Source organism: Carlito syrichta, unplaced genomic scaffold, assembly GCF_000164805.1.
Source record: "Carlito syrichta isolate Samal-C Ts95f unplaced genomic scaffold, Tarsius_syrichta-2.0.1 Scaffold309154, whole genome shotgun sequence".
Lineage (NCBI taxonomy): Eukaryota > Metazoa > Chordata > Mammalia > Primates > Tarsiidae > Carlito > Carlito syrichta.
Window position 1 is genome coordinate 22,167 of NW_007253250.1, and position 15,773 is coordinate 37,939.

General features: G+C 41.6%; 1 protein-coding gene across 1 annotated transcript in view; it reads right to left on the reverse strand.

Moving 5' to 3' along the window:
* The window catches only part of NLRP9 (NLR family pyrin domain containing 9), a 31,866-nt gene that overhangs the window by 12,041 nt on the left and 4,052 nt on the right, over nucleotides 1–15,773 (reverse strand). Inside the window, exons 2-4 of the mRNA XM_008066859.1 lie at nucleotides 11,015–12,569; nucleotides 10,039–10,200; nucleotides 4,266–4,430 (exon numbers count right to left, since the gene is read on the reverse strand). Of these exons, the coding sequence (XP_008065050.1) occupies nucleotides 4,266–4,430; nucleotides 10,039–10,200; nucleotides 11,015–12,569 (1,882 nt within the window). The remainder of the gene's footprint in view (nucleotides 1–4,265; nucleotides 4,431–10,038; nucleotides 10,201–11,014; nucleotides 12,570–15,773) is intronic.

Below are 15,773 nucleotides of genomic sequence, written 5' to 3' on the forward strand. Positions count from 1 at the left end.
AAACTGCATCCATGTAAACAAAAATCATTTGTACTCCCCCAAAGCTATTAAAAGAAAATAATTTAAAAGAAAAGAAAAGGTGGCCTTTCAACAGCATTCTGTGTTCATATGGGAAAAAACATAATTTTACACTACACAAAAGCATTCACTCAAAGTAGAACTTAGTCCCAGTTTTGCCTGGTAAAATAAATTTTTTTGAGTCAGAGTCTCACTCAGACTAGAGTGCAGTGGCACACTCATAGACACCACAGACTCGACCTGCTAGGCTCAGGCAATCCTCTCGTATCAGCCTTCCAAGTAGCTGGGACTACAGGCATGCACCACCACGTTCAGCTAATTTTTTTATTTATTGTGGAGATGATGTTTCACCAAGTTGCCCAAGCTAGTCTCAAACCCCAGAGCTCAGGCAATTCTCCTGCCTTCACCACCCAAAGTGCTGGGATTACAGGAGTGAGACAGCATGCCCAGGCATAAAATAAGATTTTTAGAAAAACACATAATAAGTTACCTTCATGACTTTGAGCTTGAAAACAATTTCTTAAGCAAACACAAAAGGCATTTAAGCTGAAAATGATTGATAATTTTAATTTTGATAGAGAATCTCTCTTCATTTAAAGACAACATTAAGAATGTGAACGATTAAGCCACATAGAGAGAACATATTTCCAATGCATACATTTGACCTGGAATTCATTCCAGAATATAGAAAGAGCACTCATTAATCAATTTTAAAAAGACAAATAACCCAATAAAACAAGAGGCTAACCCAGCACATTAAGATAGCACATCACAACAGGAAGCCCAAACAGTCAAACATACCAAAAGGTGCTTAAATTATTTGTCATTAGGGAAACTCCCAGCTATATTGACCCAACTAGAATAACTAGAATTTAAAAGATCACAACATGACTTGTTGGTGAGAATGTGGGACAAGCAGATCATTGGACATTTCACAGGGGTAAAATCTGGCGAAGTCACTAGTGAACCCTTTTGCATTACCTACTAAAGCCAAACATACACATTCTCTATAACCCACTGATCTGCCTATCTACCAAAAAGTCTGTACAAGAATGTTCATAGTGGTTTTATTCACTATGAACAGTCACTGGAAACAGCCCAAATACTCAACAAAACAGCTCAGTGGATTCTGATACACCCACACGATGGGATATCATTTAGCAAAAAGAAAGAAACAAAAGACATTGGGGGGAAGAAAACCCAAAACCTGCTGCTGCACAAAACAGTATGAATGTCAGAAATGTTAAGCAAATGAAACTCTATTTAAAAAAAATAAAGATCCTGTGTGATGCCATCTATAGAAAGCCCGAGAACAGGAAAATAAGTTAAAAAAAAAAAAAAAAAAAAGTAAAGCATGGGAGGCCTGATCACTAGGAAACAGGATTCTACAAAGAAGATACCCTTGTTGACAATGTAGTTAATTGTCCAAAAAAGACTTGAGGCTAACAGGTATCAAGAGTATATTCTCCCAGAGAAAGAGAACTTTGGAGGCTCATCTCCAAGGGAAAAAAAAGTAGAAGATTCTTTTACCATACTAAAAAAATTGAGAAGTTGTTGGAAAATGTGAGGAGATTTCTCAATATAGAGATTAATCAAAGGAAATTAGATTTCTTTACAAAAAGAAATCCCAAAGGAAGAAATGAAATATTGAGTATTAAGTTGTACTTTTCTAAAATCCTAACAAATACTGCTGAAGTCTAGTTTCCCTGGAACTTTTATAAAAGCTTTTTTTTCTTTTTTTTTTAAGTCAGAATCTCACTCTATCACCCAGACTGGAGTGCAGTGGCAGGCTCATGGCCACCGCAGACTCAACCTACTGGGCTCAGACAATCCTTCAACCTCACCTTTCATGAACCTGGAACTACAGGCGTGCACCACCAAGCCCAGTTTTCTTGATTTATTGTAGAGACAAGGTCTCACCAAGTTGCCCAGGCTGGTCTGGAACCCCTGGGCTCATGCAATCCTTTCACCTTCACCTCCCAAAATGCTGGGATGACTGGTGTGAGTCACCATGCCTGGCTTATAAAAACACATTTTTAAAGTAGCTTTGTACGTTACATTGGTAAAACTTCTTCATTTTAATAGCGTGCTATTGTTTGGTAAGGTGTTACACCATGGGTGAAAGCTGGGTGATTGGTACATGGGACTTCTCTGTATTATTTTTGTAACTTCTTCTGAGTCCACAATAATCTTTAAACAACAACCAAAAAAACCCAATAATGACAAAGTCAAAAGGCTGATGCAGAAAGGCGTTTGCCAGAAAGGCATCAAGATACCCCTGAAGTCAGGCAGTGGCATCCACAGAAATGTTTGTCCACGGCCACTCCACACTGCAGGATGATTTTTGCCCAGTACAAGGTCCCTAGGCTGATTTGGGCAAATATCCAGCCCACTCTGTGTCAGCCAAGCTGACATACTCCCTCCCCTCCACCCCCCACCAGAATAGAAGCATCACTCTAATCTCTCCCAGAACACTTCAAAGGCTAGCACTGCTGACGTTTGAACCAGATAATTATCTGTTGTGGGCAGCAGTCCTGTGCACTGTCAGATTTCAGCAGCACCCCCAGTCTCCACCCACTGAATCCCAGTAGCACCCTCTCCATTCAGTGGTGACCATCAAAAACCTATTCAGACATGAACATCCCCTCAGGGACAAGATTTCCCCCTTTGAGAGCTACTGAGCTGGAGAGAACCTGATTCTGAAGACCCCCCCCTTCAATATCAAACTGAAGTCAATCAAGGGTCCAGCTGGCTTGCTCCAAAAGGCAACACTCCCAGTTACAAGATGTCTGCACTTAGCTCTGTTACCCAGTTCTTACCTTAATGTATAAAACCCCAGGCAGACAATTATGAAATGGGGCAACATACTGAGGAGTTTTGCAAAACCCCTGAGTAGAGAAAGTTACAGTAGAAGTTAATATGTACGTATATGTGTGTGTGTGTGTATACATACACATACAAACACATATACACGCCATGATATAGAAACAGCTTGAATGAGGAAACGGATCGACAGCAATTCTGTATGTTCAAACAACTTCTACGTGTAGAACCTGCCTCTTTCTCCTGATGAGTCTTGATGCATGAAATTAACCAAGGGTACTTAACCCTATCAATCACCCTTGCAATAGTTACTGCAAAGACACAGTGAACTGGGAGGGAGAGCATATTCCTTTGGGTTAGATGATTTTGCTTATTACTGCCTCCATGACTTCCTTGGGTTCTCTCTGTTGAAAACTGAATTGGCCTTGCCTAGAAATCACCCAGTCAGGATAGGGACAGCCCAGACATTATCAAGAAGAAGAACTCACTTTGGGCTAGTCACTTACCCTCTGGCTCAATGTCATCATCTGCCAAGTTATAAGACCATACTTACGATGATTCACATGTTTTTTGGTTTTATGTTTCTATAAATATCTTTAGAAAAACAACCTTGTCAACAAGGGTACCTGCATAATCAACGTTTTTATACCTAACGCTGAATTGTACCCCACATCTTTATAATTAAAAAAAATGAAAAAAAGAGAAAAAGATACCTGCACACATATGTTTATTGCAGCATTGTTCACAGTAGCAAGAACATGGAACCAATCATGCTGCCCATTGAAATAGGACTGGATTTTTTAAATGTGGTACATATACAAGACAGAATATTACATAAAGAAGGACAAAATTATGAAGTTCACAGCAACCTGGATGAACTTAGAATCTATAATACTGAGTGATCTATTGCAGAAACAAAGAGCTGAGTACCACATGTTCTCTCTTATAAGTGGACCTTGAGCAATTATCATAATACTATATAAAACAGATTGGCAGTAGTGGGAAACTGCTGGGAACGGGGGACACACCTCATCAACAAGGATACATGCATAATGAACATTTGTATACCTAACGCTGAATTGTACCCCACATCTTTAAATATTTTTAAAAAGAAAAAGAAAAACATGGAGCTCTAGCTTTTTGACCTGGTTGGCTGAGGGCAGGATGAAGAAGCATCAGGTAAGTTGCCCATGAGAAGTGAGCGAGTACTGGACATGGAAAAGGTGGAACAGACCTTCTGAGAAGAAGCCTTGCCCTTTACAATTCAGCCTCAATGTACCTGGAAAGGCTAAGAGTGAAGAAATGAAAACCCTGTATGGTGAAGGCTGAGGCAATGACCTCCCAGAAAGAAAACGGGCATGTTCAAACTGCAAAGATCATGACAGAAGAAGGTGCCACACGGCATAGACAGCACAGAGACTTACATCAGTTCCTCCACGATGCACATGGGATGCTTCAGGGTCTCACACAGGGACCTGACATTCATGTAGGACAGCGTGGTGCCGTACAGGCTCAGATATTTTAGGTGAGGGCTGTGAAGAACCACCTTAAACAAGTCTGAACTGTCAAACTCAGACATAAAAATAAACCTGCAACACATTTTTAAAATAACAATAAGAGTCATGTAATGAGATCCAAGCACAAAGCAAGATGCACATCTCAGCAAGACCCATGCTCAGCCTCACCACAATTTCCGGGATTCTGGTGACTCCCGCCCATAAATTATTTCTTGCTGGGATCTGCAGACACCGGACAAGAACAGAGGTTCAACCTGCTCGGTCTCTCCTGTTTCTTCCTAGTCCTCCCACCTCTAGATAATGACAAACTTCTTGCAAAGAAAATGAATAGACATATTCTGTATTAAATTCTAAGTCCCAGAAGGACAGGGACCAACCATGTCTGTACTTTGTGACTGAGATTAGTGCCTCCCATACAATAAAGAGGCACATATTTGAATTAATGCTACAGGCAAAACTGTGTTCCCCTCAAAATTACCCATTTTTATTTTTTAAAAACTAAGAGTTTGTTGTTATTGTTGTTGTTGCTGCTGTTGTTTTTTTTTTTTTTTTTTTAAGGAGACAGTATGCAGTGACTAAAGATTTAGGCTCCAGAGTTAAAGAAAACTGGATTTGAACTTTTCTTTTTCTCCCTGTTACTTTTACAAGATTGGACAAACTACCTAAACATTTTTCTGGTCCAGTTTCTCTGTGAAAAAAACAGATATCATTATGGTGATTAAGAAATCAGCACACAGCACTGAGGACCACATGTTCTTACTCATAAGTGGACCCTGAACATTGACCATCATAATATAAGAAAGGGATTGGCAGTAGCCAGAAACTGCCAGGGGAGAGAGAGGGGGCACATAATGTCAATAAGGATACCTGATCTCAAACCAGGCCAAGTGGGGACCAAAAGGAGGCCCAGATATTACCTGTATGATGACCATTTGTATACCTAATGCTGAATTATATCCCACATCTTTAAAATAAAATCAATTTTTTAAAAAAGAAAGAAATCAGCATTTATTGTGATCCCTGGGACATGGTCAATTCATGTTGGCTTTGCTGTCTCATTTCTATATGTATAAGCCACATATCTGTATTTATAAACCAGATATATATATGTCTATAAATGATATATATATCTATTATCCAGATAAATATGTATTCTTTAACCTCATATATTTCAATTTGAATACATGACACACAAAAATTGGATCTGAGGCTGGATGCAGTGATTCATGCCTATTATCCCAGCACTTTGGGAGGCCAAGGTGAGAGGATTGCCTGAGCCCAGGGGTTTGAGACCTGCCTGGGCAACTTGGCAAGACCTCATCGCTACAATAAATCAAAACATTAGCCGGGCATGGTGGCACATGCCTGTAGTTCCAGCTACTTGGAAGGCTGAGGTGGAAGGATCACCTGAGCTCAGCAGGATGAGGCTGCAGTGGCCATGAGCATGCCACTGCACTCCAGCCTGGGTGACAGAGTTAGACTCCAACTCAAAAAAAAAAAAAGAAAAAAAGATTGGATCTGAATTAACCCTTCCAGGTGAGTGATAGCTTCTGGAAGCAGAGTGGTGTTGGTGGAGATTGAGAGGAGTAGATTGATTCTTGGGTGATTGAGGGGTTGTAACCCAAGGAATTGCAGATTGATCAGTATATTCCAAACACACATATACCCAACAGTCCCTAAACCCTAAGTTTGGAGAGTTTTTAAAATTGAAGCCGAGGGAATGAGCCCTGGCTTCTAATTATTTATTTGCTTCAGCAACTGCATTTTTATCATTTTATATATTAATAAAATGGAAAGGAAAAACATTTCTCAATTTCAAGATGTATAGCTAAATACTTTTGAAGAGAAATGACCTAATTTATTATCTCTCTCACATCTGGCCAACTTAAAATGAATTCACAATAGCAAAATCATGGAACCAACCCAAGTGCCCATCAACGATTGACTGGATAAAGACAATGTGGTATATATCCACCATGGAATACTACACAGCCATAAAAAGGAACAAAATCATGTCCTTTACAGCAACAAGGATGGAGCTGGAGAACATCCTAAGCAAACTCACTCAGAAACAGAAAAGCAAGTACCATATATTCTCACTTATATGTGGGAGCCAAATGACCACAAAGATGAAAATAATAGACACTGAAAGTAGTAAAAGGGAGAAGGGGGAAAGGGAACTAGGGTTCAGAAGTTGTCTGTCAGGTACAATGTTCACCATCTGAGGAATGGACGGCCTGAAGCCCAATCCCTGCCAGTATACAATATGCTCATGTAACAAACGTGAACTTGTAACCCCTGAATCTAAAATAAACACAATTTTTTAAAGGAATCTGTGATCTAGGAACTGAGAGCTAAAGAACTTTAGGCAAAATATCCATGTTTTATTCTCATCGTCATTTACTGTGAAGAAGCACTGTTATCCTTTTGCAACCCAAGTTTCCTGGAAAAGACATGCACATTGTAATTCATGCCTTTACCCAGTTTTTTCCCGATTACTGTTGTTCCATCATTGACCCCATCTAAATATCAATGACAAATCTTATTACAAGACCACTTGTGACTTCTTCCTTGCTACTAGTTCCCAGTTCCCTACTTCAAAAAAAAGTCCACTTTTTATGCTCCATGTAGATATTTAAAAATTCATCTCTGAGTGAGTTTCCCTAAGTGAAATAAAGAAACCATTTGCAGAATGCATTCATTCCACAGATATTTGGTAAGCCTTCACAAATCTCTATATGAGGTCTGACAATTAGATGCATGAACCAGCCTAAAGACAGTGCTCCATTCCTCATTGCTGAATATCACTATGGTCATCCTTGAAGTACTTCCCTTGAGAAGCTGTGCACCCATGCCAGCATCTAGTCTACCCATTAAAGCAATTTTGGAACTCTTTTTCCGGAATGGCCATCAGAACTGTCGTTGTGCCGGGCTCGGTGGCTCAGCCTGTAATCCCGCGCCTTTGGGAGGCTGAAGTGAGTGGATTGCCTGAGCCCGTGGGTTCGAGACCCGCCTGGGCAGCAAGACCTCATCTCTACAATAAATCAAAAAATCAGCCGGGCGTGGTCGCCCGTCTGTAATTCCGGCTACTCATAAGGCTGAGGCGGAAGGATTGCCAGAGCCCAGCAGGTCGAGGCTGCGGTGGCCGGGAGCGGCCACTGCACTCCAGTCTGGGCGACAGAGTGGAACTCCAACTCAAAAGAAAAAAAAGAACTGTCGTTGTTTGTTAAGGTCTGACAATTAAGTTTTCAAACTTGCCACCATGCGCTTATGTGGGCAGCACTGTACAAATAACTGTATGGGAACACCCTCCCTACTCACCTGATCTGGCCCCCAATGACTTTTTTCTTTACCCAAGCATAAAGGACATATTGAAAGGAAGACATTTGATGACATTCAGGACATCAAAGGTAATACAATGATGGATCTGACGGCCATTCCAGAAAAGAGTTCCAAAATTGCTTTGACAGGTGAACTAGGTGCTGGCATGGGTGCATGACTTCCCAAGGGGAGTACTTCAAAGGTAACCATAGTGATATTCAGCAATGAGGTATGGAGCACATTTTCTAGGATGAGTTCACAGGTTTGTCAGACCATGTATTTTGCTAGATGCTGGGAATATGAGGGTTACCAATAAAAATGTCATATCTCCAACCAGGGTAGTTTAATCAGCAGAGAAAACACTGTGTTCCCCAAGATTACTCTTAACTTTGGTGACTTGCTAGGAGGTCTCACAAGACTTGCAATATAGTCATGCAACAGCTGTAACGTATTACAGCAAGAGCATGCAAAGGAAAATCAGCAGAGGGAAAAAGAATAGAGGAAAAATCCAGACGAAACCAGGCATAAGCTTCCAAGAGTCCACTCCCAGTGGAGCCACCAGGATATGATAAATTTCTCCAGCAACAAATTGTGGCAACACATATGAAGCATAGCCTACCAGGGAAACTCACTAAAGACTCGGTTTCCCAGGGTTTTTATTGGGGCTGGTCACATAGGCACCCTCTGCCTAGCATGTGACAAAATTCAAACTCACCAAAGGAAACCAGGCATTCAGCATAAACCATTCCAGGAACAGTTGAGGCAGGGAGTTCTCCCCCCCCAAGCCTAATAAGATAAAACACTTCCCAGGACAGAGTACACCCCCTTAGTACAGTAAGATAAAAGTCTTCCCAAAATAATAAAAGAGTCCTTCTAGCACCATAAGATAAGAACTTTCTTGGAAGATCTGTGTTAGAAAGGAACGTAGCCCCAATCTGTGGTCCGCATGTGTAACTCTGCTGTCACCTTGAGCTGAGAAATACCCAAGTAGTCTGTATGATACTAATATGTAAGCCTTATTGGGGGGACAAAGAAGCTAAAAATGTATAAAAGGCAATGAATGTGAATCCACTGAGCCAGTCCTAGCACAAGTAAAACTTCTTCCTGGCCTCATGTCCCGATTCTGTCTATAAAATCCTGCCACACAGTGAACAATTCTCATCCATTAGCGTGGTGGGAATTTTCCCAAAATCCAAGTTTCAAGACACCAGCCAAGGGACAACCTACCAAGCAGGCCTTTCTAGAGATGGCGGCCTTAAGCCTGCCATGTTAACAATTTTCTGCACAAATATGGTGGCCAATAATTAGACATGCAATGACTGTTACCAAGAAAGCAAGTATAAAATACTCTGGGAGCACAGAGAGTCTTCCACAAAGAAGTGACCTTTAAGCTAAAGGAAGGCTTAAATTTAACCTTAACGTAAAAGGTTGTAGTAGTAAAGAGGAGAGCATGGCCCAGGCAAATGAGGATAAGTAAAATGTCAGGGAATGACTGTGGTTCTCTATTCTTCTGGTAGATAAATGAAGGTAATAATAGTAAAATATTATGGGGCTTTAAAAAGTGAAGAAAATATTGTGCATAAAGCAATGAGCTCTCTCCTAAAGAAATTTCTCATTAATTCTACTTATTCTTGGCTGGACTTGGTGGCTCAGCCTGAAGTTCCAGCACTTTGGGAGGCCGAGGCAAGTGGATTACCTGAGCCTGCAGGTTTGAGACCAGCCTGGGCAACTTGGGGAGATCTCATCTCTACAATAAATAAAAAAATAAATGGTTCATTCCTATAATCCCCGCACTTTGGGAGGCCGAGATGAGAGGATTGCCTGAGCCCACGGGTTTGAGACCAGCCTGGGCAACTTGGCAAGACCTCATCTCTACAATAAAAAAGAAATTAGCTGGACACAGTAGCTCATGCCTGTAATTCCAGCTACTTGGAAGACTGAGGCAGAAGGATCACCGGAGCCCAGCAGGTCGACACTGGGTGGCCGTGAATGTGCCACTGCACTCCAGTCTGGACAATGGAGTGAGACTCCAACTCAAAAAACAAAATTCTACTTATTCTCTGTGGTTATTTTTATTGTTTTTCTCTTTTACAAATGTAAAACTATTTTCTATCTACCCTCAGCACTCTCCTTCTTTACCTTGGAAACACTTATTCTTCATTCATCAACATTCAAGCGCATATCACCTTGGAGCAGGACTAGCTCCCTCTTCAGTTCTCCAACTAGATTTTGTGTGTCACTATGCTTAACATGTTGGATGGCAGGTCTGCATTTATGGCCTTGTCTTCTTCCAAAAGGGCAGAGTAGAGAGACGACAACTCTGCTGCTTACTTAAATGATAGATCAGTATCAAACTTACATGAGTTTTTGGAGTTTACAAATGGGCTGAGCCAGTGCTTTACAAAGAATCACCAGGGAGGCATCATCGAAGTGACTGTTTTCCACATCTAACATCTCGAGGTTCTTGTTGGTTCTGAACACTGAGCAAAGTTCCCGCCAGTATCTGAGCTTCTCACTGCGACTGTGAGAGAACAAAGACTGAGATTCTCTAGTGGCTAAATTCAATTCAAGACATTCTCAAAACAGGCAGAAGACCATGCCCAAAGACCCTTGAAGCTGATGGACACCCAGGGAAAGGGTCAGTCGGGTAAACTGAGTCAACATGGCACAGTGGATCAGAAAGTGAGACAAGAGTAATTGGAATGAATTTCTAGCATAATTCATTAGCTATGTGACTTTGGACAAGCTATTTAACCTTATTCTACCTCCATGTATTCCTCTTTTAGATGAGAATACGGGTATGTGTGTTCACAAGGGTTGACTTCGTTGACCTCCCCTCCTCAGAGAACAGGGACTTGTACCTAAAAACTTTATCATGAAAGGCGGGATATATTTGAGAGCTAAAGTATGGGCTGGTCATTTGAACCTGATGAAAGAATACAAGGCAAAATTAGCAAAAGGGAAAGGCACATGGAAAAAAATTCCAGATGAAAGTGGGCACAAGTTTTCCAGTCTCCTTCCTGCAGGGTCATCGGGACATGCTAACATGCTATGAGTGGGAGGAAGCAACATCGTGATGATAATAAAACTGTCTGTCTTTTAACCTCACATTGGCCCTATAAAGTAGATAAAAGTTGATAGGAAAAGTTCAGGAAGTTGTTGCTTACAGTCACACAAGTGACAGATGGCAATGCAGGGGCTCAAGAGAAAGGCTTTTCAACCACAACACTCATACTCTTAAGCACAAAAGCATAAGGACCCATGGAGTGCTCATCGGACACCAGTGCTCATTACCAGTCCAGTGGGTGGAAGAGGGGATTAATAGGTGGACTCACTCTGAGATACATCCGAAGTCATCTGAAAAGCTTCTCTCTATACACAGGCGAAGTTTCTTCAAATTTTGACAGTGCTTCATGCAGAATGTAGATGTTACCAAGTGATGCATGGTGCCGATATAAACGAAAACTTCTTCAAAGAAACCCATCACTTGTGCTACAAATTCTTTCTCCTGGGTTTCAAATAAACCATTGAACAGTTCCTGGAAATTGATTGCTTCCTCGTCAAGTTCACACTGACTTAAATTTTTAAGGCACTGAGTTATTTCCTGCTTTATGTCTTTTGACAATAGAAAGCCAAGGGATGCTTCCAGGGTGTGGATGATTTTTCCCGTTGAAATTCCAAACACAAATATCCCCATCTGGATCAAATGGGTTTGGACTTGGGCCATACTTGCTGTCACAAGCTGTGTTAAACTTCCAATGGCCGGGTTAGGAGTGTCTTTGGGTCGTCTGAACAAATAAAACATGGCAGCACAAAACACTTGGATACACACGTGGACAAAGGAAAAACGGTCACCATTCCTTTGGAGAAGGCTTATGCCCAACCACATCAAGACATCAGATTCAGATATTCCATTCCTCTGGAGATCCCCGTGACTAAATACAAATGTCTGAGTCCATAGTCCCTCTGCAGCCAGAGCACACAGGTTTTTTATGTGAACTCTGTTGAGTTTATTGGGATACTTCTCATTTCCTGCTTTGAATACATTTGTTAAAAAGGATACATACAAAGAGCTGGTGGTTTGGGCATCAATTTCAATGTCTTCTCCCCTGTCTAGTTGGCATTTCATACAAGTACAAACCAACCAGCACACAAAAGGACTTTGGCACATGAAAAAGAGATATGAAATATCTTTCACAAAATTAAAGACTTTCCAGGCTCTATTCCTCTCATGGAAGAAGTGGAAGAAATACATCTTTCGTTCGTGTTCAGAGAATCCCAAAAGTCTTATAAGTTTTGGATGCTGCAACAAGAGAAAGTTTTTTTGGATAGTCATTTTTCCAAGTGCAATAAGTAGAGAGGAGTCCGGAAGCATCTTTCTCTGCAGCAAACTGCTCAGGATAATTTGGGTTGACTGCTTCTGCCTCCAGTCATTGCACAAGTTAGTCCTAAGTTCCAAGTCAAAATTCAGTTCCTCAAAGCCATCCACAATGAACAAGATTCCCTCTTGCTGGGAAAGAATGTCATCCATGGTCTCTGAAGTCTCAGGCCAGTCCCTGGAGAGGAGCTCCACTAAGCTCGTCTCTGTGATACGGTTTGTTTCATAGACATTGAGGAAGAAAACAAAGGAGAACCTGTCCTTCCAGATGTTTCCCTCTGCCCATTCTAGCATCACTTTTCTTAAGAGTGTTGTTTTTCCAATCCCTTCAGGACCTTCCAAAACCACAGTGAGTGGGGTGGCCTCCTTGGCAGTGTAAGCATCATTCAGTTCTTTATATTCATTCTTGATGGTTTCTCTGTAGAAATGCTCAGGGACTTGAAGACAGGTTTCCTTCTCCCATATGAGACTAAATTTTTCCCTCATGTGCTTTCGATATGGGTTCAACTTATCTGAGTTAATGAGAACAGAACATAAGACAATTAACAATACACTCATTCTTTTGCACTCCTCAGAACTGCTCCTACTAATTTACTTGAACATGCATACAAAGACTGATGTACAAGGGAGGACCCCAAAAAAACCCGGAGTTATCTTTTTGGAGGGTGGACCCCTTGTATTACAGACCTCCCCTGCCAGAAAAGTATTCTAGGAACACATCGGCATCCGTGGACCAGCTAGTATTATCGTAATTGGCTGCATTTGGCTTCCGTGAATATTTTTGGAGAGTCTTTTAACATATTTGCCCATTTTGTGATAATTTATGAATGCACCTGCCAACACTGTGCTGAGTGTTCAGTAGTTTTTGACCAAAAACGGTATGAACTCCCCCCATGTCCCAACCTCCCTATTCACCTGACCTCAATCCAAGTGACTTTTTCTTTGTTTCCCTGGATGAAAAAAGTCCTCAAAGGAAAACTTTTTTGCCAGTGTGCAAGAGGTGAAACAAAAAACAACAGAACTGCTAAAAGGCATCAAAATGGACACGTTCAAAACTGTTTTGAACAGTGGGAAAAGCATCTTGATAGGTGTATTGCATTAAACGGAGAGTACTTTGAAGGTGACTGAAACTTAAGCATGTAAGAATGTACAATTTTGTATAAGTAAATCTGTTTTGGGGGGTGTTCCCCCTCATATACTTCTGAATGACCAGGCTGATTAACCTAGTTTTGTGAGGACCACAACCTATTTCAAATCATGTTCATGGAAGCACATGACCAAAACTGGAAACCTACCTCAGAGTAACAGGTTACTGCAAGGTGTGAATATTTGGTTTCCAAATTGGAAAAGAGAATGGCATCTCCCCAGCAAAGAATCCATACACATAGATGTTTCCTGAGGGTTTGCCAGGGGTCAGGCTGAGAATGTTACTACTAATTCTGCATATATTATCTCCCCAACAATTCAAAATTCATTCTGCTTCTGCTTTACAAAAAAGTACTGAGAGAGTTTGTGTGGCTTAACTGCTTTCGACTGATGAATAAATATTAGGGGCCAGGAACCTATCCCTTATTTCTCTGACTTGAAAGTGTAAGGTCTAGGTTATCTCTATTACAACATGCTGACTGTACTTAATTTCAGAAATGCACCCCTAAACCATTATTCTGTCAACTTGCTTTTACTGCAAACCTTCCATGCTCAAAGCAACAAAGCTGAGGAGGTTTAAAAAAATGACAAATATAGACGAAGACCATACCTTGAAGAAATATGCAATGCAGTAGGTGAGCTAAGACAGATTTGCTGATAATTAAAACACAGGGCAAACTGTAACAGGACCCAAAGATGCCTCTCAGGAAAAAAAATCGGCCCAATTACTCCAATGAAGTATTTAATAAGGACTCTCCACACAAAAGAGCATTACATGTGGCCTTGCAGCACACTGGGATTAGGGGAAATTCAGATGAGAAAGTAAACCCTAGGGAGCTGAGGCTCAATTCCTTGCTTCCTTTAAGAACTCATTTCTAGTGTATTACATGCGAGGATAATTAGGGTTATTTCTAAAAGGCAACTTTTTTTTTTCAGTTAGAGTCTCACTCTGTTGCCCAGGCTGGAGTGCAATGGCACACTCACGGTCACCCCAGCATCGACCCACTGGTCTCTGGCAGTCCTTCCACCTCAGCCTTCCAAGTAGCCAGAACTACAGGCTAATTTTTTATTTGTTGTAGAGACGAGGTCGCACCAAGTTGCCTGGGTTGGTCTCGAACCCACAGGCTCAGGCAGTCCATTCACCTCGGCCTCCCAAAGTGCTGGGATGACAGGCTGAGCAACCAACCCTGGCCTTTTTTTTTTTTAAATCAGGGTCTCATTCTGTTGCTCAGTCTGGAGTGCAGTGGCATGATATGGCTTACTGCAGACTCAAACTCCTGGGTTGAAGTCATATTCCCACCTCAGCCTCCCAAGTAGCTGGGACTACAGGTGCATGCCACCACATCTGGCTAATTTTTTTTTGAAAGATAAGGTCTCACTTTGTTGCCTAGGCTGGTCTCGAATTCCTGGGTGCAAGGGATCCTCCCACTTCGGCCTCTCAAAGTGCTGGGATTACAGGGATAAGCCATCATACTCAGCCTAGAAGGAAGATTTGACGATGGCAAGACAAGTCTAGCTACCGTCCATGAGTCCCTAGTACTTATCCTGCTTTTCTTCTTAACACAGGACTGAGGGGTTTTCAAAATACTCCCTAGTCACTCTCTAAAGGGACATCTTTCAGCTATAACATGCCACATTCTTTCAAGCTTCCTTGTATATTTTTAAGTCTCTTCTGCTTGGGCATATTCCATCCCTGCCGATAAGAAGTTACAGTTCCTTTTTTCTTTTTTTAACTGGGTATTTTTTTGTTTTGTTTCATTTTTTTTTTCTTCTTTCAGGTTCAAGAGGTACACGGGCATGTTCATTACATGGACATACTGTGTAGTGATGGGGATTGGGTCTCAGGTGGCCCAATCTGCAGACAGTGAACATTATACCCCACAGGTAATTTCCAAACCCTAACCACCTCCTGGGGGAACCAATCAGGGGGAAGTCCCATTTTCTAGCCCTTCTCCCCTTGCTGTGTGGGGATGTGACCACCTGTGGCCCTGCGACTGAATTCCAGCCAACGGACTGTGAGCCCAAGTGACTCATATCTTTGCCAGGCCTTGCCCATAAACATTTTCTAGGCACAATCCCTATGCTGTCTTCCCTGACACAGGTTTAATGCAGATAACCCAACAATCAGGACAGTCATGAGCTAGAAACAGAAGAGCAAAAAAGATGGAAGGGGCCACAGCCTTTGGCTCATCTCTGGGCAGCAGGTGACTCACACCAGGAGGGATACTCACCACAGAGTTCCTGTGCCCTAAAACACACTCTTACCTTGTTCATCTCATTAATCTACTTCATTACAGTCAACAGCATTGCAGAAACTGAGATCAGTGTTTCTGCCACCCAACGGCTAGAGACAAAATCCTATTCTATCTTCTAGCCTTAGTCACCTTGGCCTTCCTTATACAACAGGACAGAAGCAAAGCGCTTATCTCTTTCTTTTATTCTTCAATGGAAGTTCACGAATTACTCCTAAAATATCAGCGGCTTCCATGTCTCTTGATAACTGTCTCTCTTAGGATAGTGATTATCAAGAACAAAGGCTGCATTTTTTTTAATCTGGCATTTGCAGTGGG